General features: G+C 39.3%; 1 protein-coding gene across 1 annotated transcript; it reads left to right on the forward strand.

The window, feature by feature from the left end:
• Positions 1-2,659: 2,659 nt before the first annotated feature.
• On the forward strand, positions 2,660-6,923 carry LOC131689862 (uncharacterized). Its single transcript, XM_058975206.1, has 2 exons — positions 2,660-4,850; positions 4,911-6,923. Exons 1-2 carry the CDS (start codon positions 3,121-3,123, stop codon positions 5,005-5,007), a joined length of 1,827 nt encoding a protein of 608 aa, XP_058831189.1. The 5' UTR covers positions 2,660-3,120; the 3' UTR covers positions 5,008-6,923.
• Positions 6,924-15,010: the final 8,087 nt, after the last annotated feature.

The raw sequence follows: 15,010 nt of genomic DNA on the forward strand, positions 1-15,010 counted from the left end.
GTTTTTTCTACCATACCTCTCAGCATTACCACATCGTTCTTTTCAGTGTAGGAACTAAGAGTAAGTCAAAGTATGAAATCCATGCCTTGGAGAATTTTGACTAATTACCACAGTTGTTGCGCTGCCAATCGAACAGATCCATGTGGTTTCCGGTTTCGTAATCCATATATTTGGGAAGAAAAGAGTTAGAAAATCCCATCGGGAAATAAATAAAAAGTTTAGATCATTGACTTTCTACGTGTAAATAGGTTTAAGATTCGTGTGATCTACTCACGTTTAGTTTTCTTCTGCTGCTAATCCTGTCCGTACTAGTATCAACGATCCGTACTGTAGATGTAATCACTGCAGTTTTACTGTTTTAGGTTTAGTTCTTGCATGAATTCAAGTTTCTGATTTACTTCAATGTAAGTATAGTTTTAGTTCAATTTTCCGTATAAACATATATAACTGCACAGATTAGCTATACGCTAGATTTAGGAACTATAATTCATAGTAGATACTAATAATTTATCACCTTCCAATCTTCCGGAATAATCACTCTCTGCTGACTTGCTTTTTTCTGTGAACTTACATCGGCTGATCGGTGGATGACAGCTCCCATGTTCAGGGTTGAATTAAGCAATGCACAGATCAGCGGCGGCTGGAATATAAAAGCTATACGCGCATTTCACAGGGGTGTGACCCACATGTTAAACATGTAAAAAAGGAAGGAGCGTCGCATCCCACAGAGCTGTGTCAACAGTCATGATTTGCTGGTTAGACATTTTTTAACTGAATGACTTATTAGTTGGGTTATTGTTCAACTAAAAACATCTGAATGTCAATATTTCAAATCGACTTTGACAGTCAAACTGACAAGTGCTAGAGATGTGAGTAAACAGATGTATTCAGATTTTTTATAACCAATTAAATGATTCTATTGGTACGATTAGAATGAAAAATTTAAATCATCCCCCACCTCCATCAAACAACAAAGACAATGACTGATTCTGAGGCGACATGGTGAAATCAGCGATAACGAAATATATCGGTGATAGTGAATCACTACATGACTAAAGCCTTCGACTAGGGCCTTACACGAAGATGGAACTATGGCGCGATGCACGTCCCGTCGTTGTCCTGACCGTACATAATTCACCTAACATGCGATAACCGTTCTACATCACACAATCATCGCAGCAACCGCGGTTGCACTTGAAGCCTCGTGTCGCGCGGGTGATAAGGCGATGGAAAACAGTTGCCGTCGCCGAATTGCGTCTTAATTTTTGCACGGCCTGCTCCCATCATCTTGTTGCTTGACGGTGTTGCCGAAAAGCTGTCAATGTATCGCGGCGATCTCCATACCGATATTGGCAGCCATCGGCAGTGTCGTCGTCAAACGGGAGGGACACGCGGCTTTCGTAAAGTTGCCGCTGCTGTTTGTGCTATATAACATATGAAGTTGACGTTATTTTTTTTCCACTCCCCAGCAGTCAGTGTTTTCGCTGGCGGTTCCTTTCATGTTTTCATCATCGGCGTGAGTGTTTTAAAAAAGTGTGTTCGGTATTTTTTTTTGCAACAAAAGAGTCAATCCGATTTCCTTTCGGCGGTGGTCCGCCTGCTGCCATGTTGGCAGAAACAATTATCACCGCGCCTGATTCCGAAAGATCCCTGTGTGCCCGGCCGGGACGGGAAACTGTATAATTGCCTGTATGATGGTAGCCTTTGCGGCTGCGACGGAATGTGTGCACACTTGATCGTCCATCAAGGTGGTGTGGTTGGGAAGGAGGGTGTGTATTGGTGGAGGTGTGAAACGACGGGCAATGTACCATTTCGTCATTTCGAATCAGTATACATTCAATTTTTTTTTCTATATACTCCAGCGACGCTTTGTCTGGTACGAACCCAAGTCGTGGCGACAATTTGTCTGGTCGGTATTATATATTGCGACGTTGCCGCTGTTCATGCACTGGCAGCGACGGCGGCTGGCTGGCTAGCAAACCGATTTGGCTCTCTCTCTCTCGCTCGGTATCTGTGTTCGGTCGGTTGGTCGGATCTTCGCGCGAGTTCTGCCACTGCTGTGTATGAGTGCGTGTCGGGCAGCGATGGCGGTGTGTTGGTACGACCAATAAATATTTTTAGAGAGTACGACGTGTTTTTCGAACTGCATAATTAAAAATAAATTATCGCTCTGGTTCGATGAGGATTGGGAAGGGTTTTTCGCCACCGTCAAAAAGGGATTATTGGCGAGGGGATCGAATGGTACACAGGATGTTGGATGTGTTCCCCCGCAACGAACGGACGATGGTAGCAAAAATTCGATTTCACACACTACCACGTCCCAGACAGCTCGGCAACGTTGCTTCTAAACTCGTTTTGAAAACGGATGTTAGACCTGTAGGCGTTGTGAACGGAGAACCGACACACGTCTATGTAGACGATCGGGCCGAGTGCACTGGCGAATGGTAGACGAAAGAGCAAAGCATCATCAGTCTGTTTCACTTGCAAGAATGTCTCTCTCACAACCTGTCCGGTTGCCACCGCCTGTCCACCTGCCCTCGGTACACCCATCATGTGACTCGAACAACGACGAGTCATCGCACACTTGCTGGCTGGCGCGAGCGTGCCTGTGTATTGGTCAGGTCAGCGCCGACTTCGGTCGTGTAGGAACACGGCGGCGGGTGCGTGTATGCGAGCCCTCGCCGATCGGCCGAGTCCAAGGAGGCAGAGATATTTATGAAAAAATAATACCATACCACTCGACTGTGTATGCTGCTAACGTTTAGTCACATCGCCCATCCTCTCTCGCGGGTTGATTTCAAAGTGCTTCTTCAACGCACAAGACAAAATGAGTTTAAATGGAAAACATTAAGCGTGCAGCACGGTTTCGGGAAGAATAGTTTTCGGTTTTATATCAGCGGTAAATCAGTTTGAAATTAAAGTGTTTTGGTTCTTTGTTTGGAAAAGTGTCTTTGGTTTGAACCTGTGCGGGGGTACTTTTTTTTGCGGAGAGTGGAAACACTGAACAATTTTATCAGTTTCTCGGGTGGACACGGAGAGTATCAAGTCGGACCGCACTTGTGAAGTGAAACTCAACAGTGACAGTAGACTGCGCGGTAGTTGAATGTGTGAGCGTATTGAATGTGTAGAAATTACGAAAATAATTCAATAATGGCGCACGGACTACATTCGATGATAAAAAGTGAAATTGGATGCAGCAACAGCAAACCACGGATGGAACAGCAACGGCCCGGAGGAGGAGCGGTTGGAAACAGTTCAGGAACTGCCGGAAAGATGGGTTCCCGAAGGATCTTTCCGCCTCAGTTTAAACTGCAGGTGCTGGACTCGTACAGAAACGACAGTGATTGCAAGGGGAACCAGAGAGCTACGGCACGCAAATACGGTATCCATCGAAGACAGATTCAGAAATGGCTGCAGGTGGAAAATAATCTTCGCTCGGCAGCTGCCAACAGTGCCTCCAATGGAACGGCGGTCAGTGCGATGAAAATCAATCTAATGAGCAATAGTGGCAATCATCATCCGCCACAGTTCCAGCTTCATCATCCACACCATCACATTCACCAACAGAATCTGAATTCCATTGAACTAAAAGTGCCTCTGGATTCAACCAGACACCGCGTCGCTCAAAACGCCACCTCCAACAACAATAACAACAACATCAACGGCAACAGCAAAGAGAGCAGCGTCAGCGCTTGTATAATATCGCCCGTTCCTACTCACACAATGCCGTCGCCGTTCTCACATCCACATGAAACGTCGTCGTCGTCGTCGTCAGCAAGTCTATCGGTACTTAAACCACACAGCCGGGAATCGGCGGCAACGGTGACAGCAACGGCACTGGTAAGCCAAGTGTTGCGGCCAAATTTTTCACCTGTCTCGGGCGATTTTCCAGCCGTCGCGACGCCGACCCACCATCATTCGGCGGGCTATGAGCAGCAGCTCAATCTGCTCGACACATACTATCACTATCACTACAGCAAATATGCGAGCGATTGTCCGATTGATCTTTCACTGCCGCAGCCATTCCGCGGCAGGATGGATCAAGCTCTCTCGCCCTGCTCCACCATCTCGTCGGTGTACTCGTCGCGGCCACGATCTCCGACACCTGCACCACCAGTTCAAATCAAGTGTGAAGTGCGTGATCCCAGCGAAGACTGCGAAGCGGTTGATCTGTCCTGCCGAAAGCGCAAGTCCGCTGCGTCGGGGTGTGATGATTCTGCCGACGGTGCCAGTCCTCCCAAGTCGGTTAAACTCTTCAAGCCCTACCTACTGGATGAGAAGGATGACGAAAAGGATTCATCCATTTATTCACCGGTCGCCGCCGAATCACCGAAGGATGCCGTCGGTTCTGCGGGGAGGCTAGATTATCCGATCATTTGGAACTTTCATGCTCACCAGCAGCAGCGTTACTACGAGAACCTGTACGAGTGCAGCAGCGGACCGTACGCCTATCCGCCAAGTCCTCCCTATGGCAAGCAGCCACTTACTCCCATCCCCAGAACCGCCTACAGTACCTTATCCCCGTCCCCACCGAGCAGTGGTGTCTGGGCAGCACCTCAGGCTTCACCCGTTTCCGGCTATGACAGTTCTACCTCGATCTCGTCCGTCTACAGCACCGACGGCAACGACGACGGATACAGTTACAGCTACCGCCTTGAACTGAAGCAGCAAGCCATCGACAGCTACTACCACGATGTGAGCTGTCGCGGTGACTTCCGAGCCGTGGCATCCAAGTACAACATCAACCGGAAGTACGTCGAGAAGTGGCTGGCACAGGACGAACATCTGGCCACCGGTGTCGTCAGCAGCAGCAATCAACCGCCGCCCCTACCGCCTCAGGTAGTGGTCGGGTAAGCCATAATTTTTGCTTTTTTTTGCCTCCGTTTATCGTAAGCTTTATATCTAATCAGAGCCAGGATTTCGTTTCGGAATGCGTTTTATCTTCTAAACACACAAGTATATACGATTAATCCTGTGATTTTTCCACGGTCGCCTTCGATCATGTAATGATCGACCGAGCCGCATCTTTTCTTTATTTTCGTCGTTCGGAGGATAGAGCATGCTCCGAGTCCACAGGGACTTTGTTGAAAAACTGAAATGTGATATTTATAACCTATACATATGAGCGTATCATGTAAGTTTGTCAGGATTAGCAGCTAGGATGGGAGTTTTGTACAAAGTGACGGGAAGGGGGAACGTTGGAGTGGACCGTAGTTTGAGAATCGCGGTCGTGTCGCAATATCATCTAACCGAGAGCAGGTCTCTTATCATGATTTGGTACCTGAGCGAATCTGCCAATATTCAACCGACGAGTAATGATGCAGCTTCCCATAAAACAAGGACCCACACAAGATGCTGTTCACCTAATTACCATAACAAAAGTTCTTCATCGGTTTCGAAACCTGCAAACCGAGCGGGTGGCCTGCGAAAGCTGTTAAGATCTTTAAACATTCTTTTTTCCGCCCTTCACACACACAGGTGTTATGAACCTTTGGCAGAGGACTCCGCCTCAAAAAATAAATGCTATTGCCAGGATCGCAGGTAGATTCGTGTTTGCCCAGATCTCTCACCGTCCGTTCACCGATGCGACGGTTGAACAAATCACAGGTGCCATATATAGTTTCTAGCAAGTTAGTCCGCATGCCAAGTGCAAAAAGAAAATCTAGGGGCTGGAATAATCTACACTTTTCTCGGTGCAGAGATGCACTCCATAAAATCCGAAGGCAATAAAAGCAACACCTTTCTCGGCAGGTCTCCCAACACCAGAGAAGGGATGGGTATTTCCCATAATTCCCTCTCGCCGTAATTAGTGAACCGCTTTGTGCCGCCTGTTCGCCACATACTTGTTGTCCTTTCTCTGCACCCTGTTTGCTTGCCCTAATTTCAACCTGGCAGCTCCTGCAGGAACCGCCATCTTGTACCACCAAATTTTTCCACAAATCGTCGCAACGCCTTCTGCGATTAAGCAACCAACGACATCCTAACCGATTGATTTGACGCAATACAGTACCGGTTGCATCATCCGACGTTTTCTAAAATCTCCAACCATGCACAGCAGCCTGAATTGGCCCCCATTAGAAATTTTCGCGCAAAATTGCAACTAAAATTAGGTGAATGGATGAACAATCGTCACGTAAACTAGGAAAACTAAAGGTGCCACTAATTGCCCACACAGTTGCACCCCCCCCCCCCTTCCCTACCCAACACTTACCTACGACCGGGTGGTCAATCGTCGTCAGCCTCGGGTATTTTTCCTTCTTCTATTTTTCAAGTGCCACCTTACGTTACACGGGCAAATAAACAAGAAAAAATAGTCGTCACCGTCGACGTCGTCGTTGTCGTAAGTACATTTCGTATACAGTATAAATTGCGCCAATCGGACACATGAATTCAGCGTTATTTTTGAACTTGCAACACGTTGCTCTCGAAACTACGGTCCCGCCTTTGATGTTCCCCGCAGGGGAAAAAGAATCCTTCACAACTGACAAAAACACAAAATCAACGGAACAAATTTAACTCAGTGTGTGAACAGACGGATGGTAACAAATCCTGTCAAATACTAACTTTTGTGAATATCAAGTGCCTAATGGAGTAAACATACAAGCAAGTAATACATTAGTAGTAAAGAAAGAAAACAAGTAAATCAAGTGCCAATACAAACAAGCAAAACAGCTAATACTAGCGATAATAATAGTTATAGTACCACTAATAGAATGAGAAATCCGAGATCATCTAGTTAGGCTATAGAATTAAGGGTAAAGTACATTTCCCCCCCTACCCTCAACACTGCGGTAAACAGTAACGCAAAATCAAAAGCAAGGACACAGTGAATTTCACGTTATGCGTATTTTAATATAATTTCCGTTCGGTTTAGTTTGTACATAAAAAAACAGATTTCCTTTTGTGCGAAGCACAAACAAAACGTCATATTTTTCTGTCATCATCATAACTTATCTAGTTAACTACGTATAAAATGCATCAAGTATACAGGTTCGTTTGTAAGGTTACTTGTACTAATTATTCTAATTATTATAGCAATTATTATTATTATTATTATTATTATCATTGAGTAGCTTTCGTGGTATCGTAGGTAGGTAGAAGCGTGATGATTTGTAGGCAGTTATACGAATGATGCATAATTGTAAATAGATAAATTGAGCAGCCATACTTGAAAAGAATGATTTGGAATTATTTTAACCCGTGTTGAAATAAGCGTATCAGAAAACTGAAAGTAAAATCATATTGTATTTTCTATTACTATATTATACACTTTGAATGAAGAAGTTTTTTTTATTGGATCGAGAAATAAAGATGCGAAATATATCTATATTATGATAGTTGTAAAACATTATCATAAACAATCATTAAAAAAATTGGTGATTCTACTTTACTACTGCGTGTTTTGAAGAATAACCATTTCATTTCAATTTGTTTTTTCTCCAATACTCTGACGATTATTTTCACCTTGTGAATAAGAAGTGACCTTGGTAAGTATAGTTTTGTTGCCGATTTTATAAACCTCTCATAAATACATACTTATAGTAACATTTCAAGCATAGATATAATAATGAATTACCCAATTATGTTCTTTTTTATTAATATTATTAAAGACCTTTTCAACGGTATGCTATGTTTTATGAATTAGTTGAAGGTATGCGGTTTTGGAACAACAATATACAAAAAAACCGATTTAATCCACCTATCAGTGAGATGAGACATTTCTTACACATATCACTGTTGTATTATTCATTAGCTTGCCGATCACACGCTAAATTTACAAGCAACTAGATGTGAGATGTGCACGAATAACGCTTTGAATTAACTGAATACATTAAAGAAAAATAATAAAACGAAACAAAATTTAAAATGAAAAGGTTATTCATAAAATGGGTAGAATGATTAACATAAATCAAATTAATAAAATAAATAAATCAAATTAGCTCAAATTAAAATTAGACGATATTAAAACGTAATGAAATTAAGAGAGTAAATTAAATTGATTCAGGATAATAAGCTATCATACAATAACATAAAGGACTGGCTAAACCGAATTGATAAAATTAAGAAACTGAATAAAATATGTGAACTGGGAAAAACTAACCATTTAATAAAATGATGGAAATAAATAATATGAATAAAACCATAAAAAATTGGAATAATAAATACCTAATATGAATAATATGGATTAAATTAACTCTTTCATACCTAATTATTTTGTCGCATATATAGGGTTCCAAAACCGTTTTTCTTAAAAGTGTTAGAGTAAAGAAACGCGGAAAACCTGTTTTGATCAAGATAGATGCTTCTCTAGCAGTGTTAGAAGCTGCTGATTTTTTACATACTAATCCTTAATACACATCTCCTGCAAAGTTTTCAATGGTTCGGGCAGAAAAGGTAGTCGAAAGCAGTCCAAATTAATAAGATTTATAAGTTTTCAAAAATATTTGAAGAAAACGAAGATATATCAAAATATAATTGTTCACCGATAACTGAAAATGTATCTGGCAGCACTGCTCTGGTGAAATCCATTAAAAGCAATTGTAATAACTTGAGTTCTACGGATCTTTCTTGTAACTATTAGCGCTCAAATAAACGGTGATTGTCACAATTATTAGTTTTACTTTTTTGTGCAGAAATCTTGTCAAAGTTATACTGCCCATGAACGCATATTTGTCCCGTTTTCTATCTTTATGGGACTGATTTGCGAGCATGGGCAGTAAAGCTATTTGAAAATGTTCATAAGTAACAAGATAAACAGAGAGTTAATAAAATCAATAAAATGAATGGAATGAATAATAAAAACAAAATAAAGAATTTTTATCACAATAATGTTATTTGTTTTTTTATCATTTTTTTTCATTTTGTTTGTTTTCAAGCAGTTAAATGATTAAAATGAAAAAATCAGCGATATTAAAAAGTAATAGAATTAATAGAAGAAATTATATTGTATCCAATTAATGTTGTAGATGAAATGAATAAAGTGAATGACTGAACAAAATTATTCAGATTATTAAAATGAATAAAAGTGTGAACCGGAAAAATATCAGAAAAAATATTAGAAAAAAGTGAATAAAATAAATTAAATGAATAATTCGAATAAGATACATAAGATAATAAACTGATCGGAATGCATACAAAGAATTAAATGAATACAATAGATAAAATTAGGTCACATAAACAAAATAAATAAAAACAATGCTAAATGAAAAAAATCTTTAAAATGAAATGATCATATATTTATTATTAGTCAAATATTTAAACCAGACGAATATAATACATTAAAGGAATGAGCTGGAAAAAATGAGAATATATAATAATATTTTAAGAAAGTTGTTGGAATGAAGTAAATGAATAAAACGAATGTCACGAATTCCAAAACCATTGTTTCAGAATATTCTGGAATGTTTGTGAAAATCCCATTGCAAAGAACACGTTTTCGTTCTTCTTTTCTTGACGGAATTTTTAGGATTATCTGGTGTTTCTACTTTATTGATGGTCCTTAATTAGTCATCAGAAAATCTAGAAATTAGGAATTTGTTTTGGAATTAAAAGATATCTTTTTGGTTACAGACATCTGAAAAATGATTTTGCATAGAATGGAGTTTTCAGGTCCAGTATTGTAACGCGTAATTAGAAATAGAAAGCTGAGAAAAGGCCACCTGTAAATAGTATTCATTCGCATTGAAATATCTAGAAAAGAGTGTCAAGTGTCCAGGCTATGTTGGCAATTATATTATTGTCGATGGCATAAAACTCGTACATGCAGTCGATTACAATGCAGTCTTTTTCCACCCATCCTTATTACTTGCGAATTGTTTCGTTCGGAACTCTCGTTCTGGAGATATGGGTTAATGAGTCCTATACCAATGCCATTGCAAAGAAATGGTTCAAACTACCAGAATAAGTACTTAAATTCATCGAAAAGCCAATTAGTATTGAAAGTGCCCCTGGACTGCTTTGAGACACGAACATTCTTGAAATTACATGTCGTATTTTTTCGCAAATAAATATGCTTTTTGTCACATTGATCATGAAAAATGTATATTGGGGTTTTCAGTACAACTCAGTGTCAGTTGTGAGGAATGGTAAATGATGGTTAGAGCTGTGACATTATTTTTGTTTATAGTGCGAAATTTTGATTCCTTAAATCTTTATTTTCAATAATGCAACTGATAAATTTTCACTACAATTTTGTTATTGAAAAATACAGTTGCTCTTGGTGATGTTACGGGTATAATATGAATATGAATTATATTAGAAATCTATTTTCTCACTACTAGGAGGATTACTTGATGTATTCATATACCATCCAACGTTTATCTCACGAGTGAACGCATTGTTCAATCCAACGGGTAAATACATCAACTCTGGACAATGACGGTGGATGTAGCGTAGTTGGTAAATCGATTGCCTTGTACGCAGCGCACCTGGGTTCGAGTTCCGACCCCGCACATAGGGTTAGAAATTTTTCATAAGAGATTTTTCTAACCCGAAGAGGTAAATGACCTTAAAGTTAAAACCTCTATAATCGAAATAAAAAAACTCTGGACAAATTTGCACTTTGAAGTGAATTCACACATTATTTTGTCTTTGAAATGAACTTGCTTATTAATTTTTGAGAAATAGGTAATTGATTATTAAGTAAATTCACAAAATGTTTTCGGAATCAAAATACTTGAATCACGTAGATGTGTTTGCGTACCCGGGTATTCAAAATCGGTTTAGTTTTGACCCTAAAAAACCAGTAAAGCAATACTCTGTATGGAACGGTCTCATTTTTAGTTAGTGGAAGTTGGTAAGCGAAGAATGAAAATACAAAATGTTTAATATCTCCGCCGCTCGTGAACGGATTTTGACAATCTATAGCTTGTTAGAAAGGTATTTCCATAAGCTTTTTGTTTCTCTTTATTTCACGTGTTATAGTTGCCTTGTTCGAATGTTATTTGCTTCAAACCAGCCCTGTTTTGGCAAAATTACGCATATCTCAGAAAGTAAGCAACATATCGAAAAACAAAAATAATAGTGTCAAATGGGAGCGTTAGGCCTTTCATTTGGAACTTGTTTCATTAAGATCGGTTCAGCCATTGCTGAGATAATTACATGAAATTTTGTACATACATACATACACACATACACACACATACAGACATTGTCTCAATTTGTCGAGCTGAGTCGATTGGTATATGAAACTCGGCCCTCCGGGCCCCGGGAAAAGTTTTCAAAGTTTGAGCGAATCCTATACATTTCTTTTGTAAGAAATGTAAAACCATTATTTTGCTATGCAAATTTCCGAAAAGATACGTATGGTGTTCAGTGATGCCACAAGTGCAGATTTATCTGGAAAGGTACAGATTTTTTTACGAGCTTTTGGTAGAGATTCTGTACGGTACAGATTACAGATTTTTCTAAAAAAGTACAGATTGCTACAGATTTTTTTACATGACAGCAGGATAAAATAATTTAACCCTGCGATGCATCCCAGCATTCAGCAGGTAAACTGACTGGTACTGACTGAACTTGAACTGAAGCTGACATTAGAATGCTATATGCGAGAAGCCTGCTTCCATCGGGTCAAGGGGATGATGTCTGAGTGAAAGTCGAGCGAATCTTCTCGGATTGCCCACGTTTTCTCTAACAAGCTCCATTTGATTTGCTGGAAGCAAGTTTCTCGTATCCTATTGAGATTACCTGCCCCATCTTGGCTTCTCGCCGCCACTCTATAAGCGGATTTAGATTGCATACAGAGTGGCGGCGAGAATTTGAACTGCAGCTGATATTGACATTACCCAGTCAAACTCATCCGGAATTCTGACTGGTTTCTTGCGTAATTCCAGCTCAAATTAAGAAATAGTCGGATTTTCTGGTTTTATTTCCCCAAATGAACAAGATGTATTAAAAAGGATTTTTTGAAAATAACCTTATTATTGTCAGGGTACATAATCTGGTACAGATTTTTCTATAGAAGAGTACAGATAGGAAAGATTTTTCAACTCCCGGTACAGATTTAATTGCGGCAACACTCACTGATGGGTTTAGTGTTTCGGATTCTCCTCGTCGGTAACTAACACCAACTTGGGCTAGTTAAATAAGCCCAAACCGGCACCAAATTGGCGCTAGTTAGACACTAAAGTCCAAAAAGTCACGTCTTACGTAAACGCTAAACCACCGGTTGGTACCGAGTGATGTCTCGAGATAGTAAGCACAGAAGTTTAACCCTTTCATGCCCAACTTTTTTCTAGTACATGTAGGGTTTCAAAACTATTTTTCCATGAAAACGGTGGGGTCAAGAATCTCGAAAAACCTTTTTTCAGAAAGGTAGGTGCTTTCCTTGCAGTGCTAGAAGCTGCTCAATTTTTACGTTCCAATGCTCAGTACAATTCTCCTAGAGTATTTATAATAGTCCAACTGCGTGAAAAACGTAGCCAAGAATAGTCTAAATTGATAAGTTTTATCAGTTTTCACTAATATTGCAACATAACGAAGTTATATGAAAAATTCATTTTCCGTCGTAAACGTAAACGGTCCCTGGCAGCACTGCTCCATTGGAGTTCAATCAGACTAATTGCAATAACTTCAGTTCTAGAGCTGATCCTTATAACTGTTTATACTCAAATGAAAGCCAATAGTCACATTTATTAGCCTTACTTGTTTTTGTGAGCAAATCTTGCCTCAATCAAATGTTATAGGTGTTTAAGAACGTTGTTGTCCACAAACAACATGGGCATGAATGGGTTAAAAACCTGTTTAGTATAAAAACCAAACGCCTGGTACTAGGCAAAATTCCCAAACGTGAAAAATCCGTAAAAAGCATACTATATGTTACAGGCCCGTAGCCAGGATTTTGTTTCGTGTGCTAATTCTGGTGACTTGAGATAGTCACTCGAAGCTGAACGTAATTTTTAAAATTTCTTAGTGAAAACAGTTCCAAAACTAAGGCATTAGACAATATATTGTCTGATACAAGAAATGGTATAGTACATCGACGAATTCTTGCTTTTGAATTTGGTTTTTATTATTAATTTATAAGCTATCATTTTCACCGTTGGAATTTGCAAACGTGGTCTGGTGGGTGCTCCCATCATACAACTTGAAGCCAACGAAGTGAGGCTGTCCAGCGCAGATTCATACGATATGCGTTACGTCAATTGCTTTGGAACGATCCGCTGAACCTGAACCATACGAAGATCGTTGTCGATTATTAGGACTACACACTTTAGAATATCGTAGACCCGCGTCGTAAACTACCTTCGTGTCTAAGCTTCTTATGGCTGAATATGATGATGTTCGATCTTCTATCACACCAACCCGTATCCTTTGTTCTCGAACACTGCTGCACTCTGAAATGCACAACACTAACTACGCTGCCAACAACCGATATTAGAAATAGTCCGTCGCTTCAACGATTATAACGACATCTTTGACTTCGTCATTAGTTCCGCGTATGCCACTTTAGGGCATTTCTTTTTAGCATAGTTCATTAGGACTCAATTATTTCAATACAAATACAAGGGAATGTCGAAATTCGCTCCAAATCTTCTGATTAGGCAGGCGATTTGTAGATGCGCAGAAACGGTTCAACTCCTATTCAACTCAAATTTATAATAATTTTCAATTTAAATGATGATACATTAAAGACTATTTTCAGACAAGTGAGAACAACTAATTATTTATCTATTTGAGTATTCAGATTTTTTCACAGATCCTATTCTTTTATGAAATTAATACTTTTTATATCATTAGATAGGCTGATCTTTCTAGGCAATTCTTTTACTAGATCCTTGAAACTATGGTACAAGACAGACCAGTAATTTTACAATATATATAATTTTGTTTGTTGACATATAAAGGGTGTACAAAAAATACTACTGATTTCTCTACAAAGCATAAATAAGAACTATTGCTGTATTTACCTAGATTAAGGAAAAATTATATTTGAGCACGCGAAGCTTACAGGTTTCGTTTCGGAATTCATGGATTTTTGGACAATACAAAAGAGATGTTTCAATGAATTAATTTACTAAACTAGCCGGAATTTTTTCTACTATAGGACTGTTCACTAATCGAAAAGAAATCCCCTGATTGCTGTTATCTTGCAATTTACGTAAATTTTGTTAAATTTAAAATGTAACCACGGCTTAAAAAAATTGACATCCCTGCGTGAACTTGAAAGAGAACCGAAATTCATTTCCTGACCGCCGCGATGAATGAAATGTTTGGTTCGTTTCCCTCGTCATTCATTCTCCCGACATAGCGCATTCGGGTTCGCATGTGTTCGGTTTCAGAAGTAAACCGAATTTTGTTTCTATGCTAGCTCTGAGAAGGATTATTGAGCGAAAATGCACTATACATAGATTATGCAGCTCCCTAATGCTCGAACTGTCCACATACAAATGAATGCTTTGGTTGGTAAAAGAATTTATATTTCCTCTGCACTCAAAAATTCTATTCTGCATGAAATTTCAGTCGGTTGGAAAGTTAATGAATGACGTTGAATCTGAATGTCAGTTTCGATAAGCAGAAATAGTTAACTGATTTCAAAATTTCGAAGCACTGAATGTAACATTGATGACACTACTAGAATTATTCGAAACTATAAATATGGGTGAGCTAAATACTTTAGTGCACACTTGCTTCCGACAAATCAAATAAAAACACATCGCACTTGCTTCTCCTGTGCCGAAGAGACTTTTTTTCAGATTTCTATGATTTTAAATTATTGTAATTCATCCGATTTCTGTGAATCTTTGGCAAAATTTTTTGTCAGCGGCAGTTTTCGTGATGCGAAGATGCTTGCACTATACTTTCTAACTCAATTCAAACAATCATCTCAGTAATTGGTTCGTTTTTAATTAGCTCATGTTTTTTTACAATCATCATCAAGATTGGAAGAGATGCATAACTTCTTGAAGAAAGTTGTAATGCTTTTTGATTACAGGTTTGTTTTACCCAAATTTAGGAAACCATTTCAATCAACGTTGTTCCACCTAACGTGGAATGTTGTGCGGATAAC

Source organism: Topomyia yanbarensis, chromosome 3 (genome assembly GCF_030247195.1).
Source record: "Topomyia yanbarensis strain Yona2022 chromosome 3, ASM3024719v1, whole genome shotgun sequence".
In the NCBI taxonomy this organism is placed as follows: Eukaryota; Metazoa; Arthropoda; class Insecta; order Diptera; family Culicidae; genus Topomyia; species Topomyia yanbarensis.

Bases quoted from the DNA above. Each gene is read 5' to 3' on its own strand.
- LOC131689862 (XM_058975206.1), top strand. From the start codon at position 3,121: ATGTGTAGAAATTACGAAAATAATTCAATAATGGCGCACGGACTACAT. The intron at 4,851-4,910 runs GTAAGCCATAAT...ATATCTAATCAG, and splicing joins CCGCCTCAGGTAGTGGTCGG to AGCCAGGATTTCGTTTCGGA.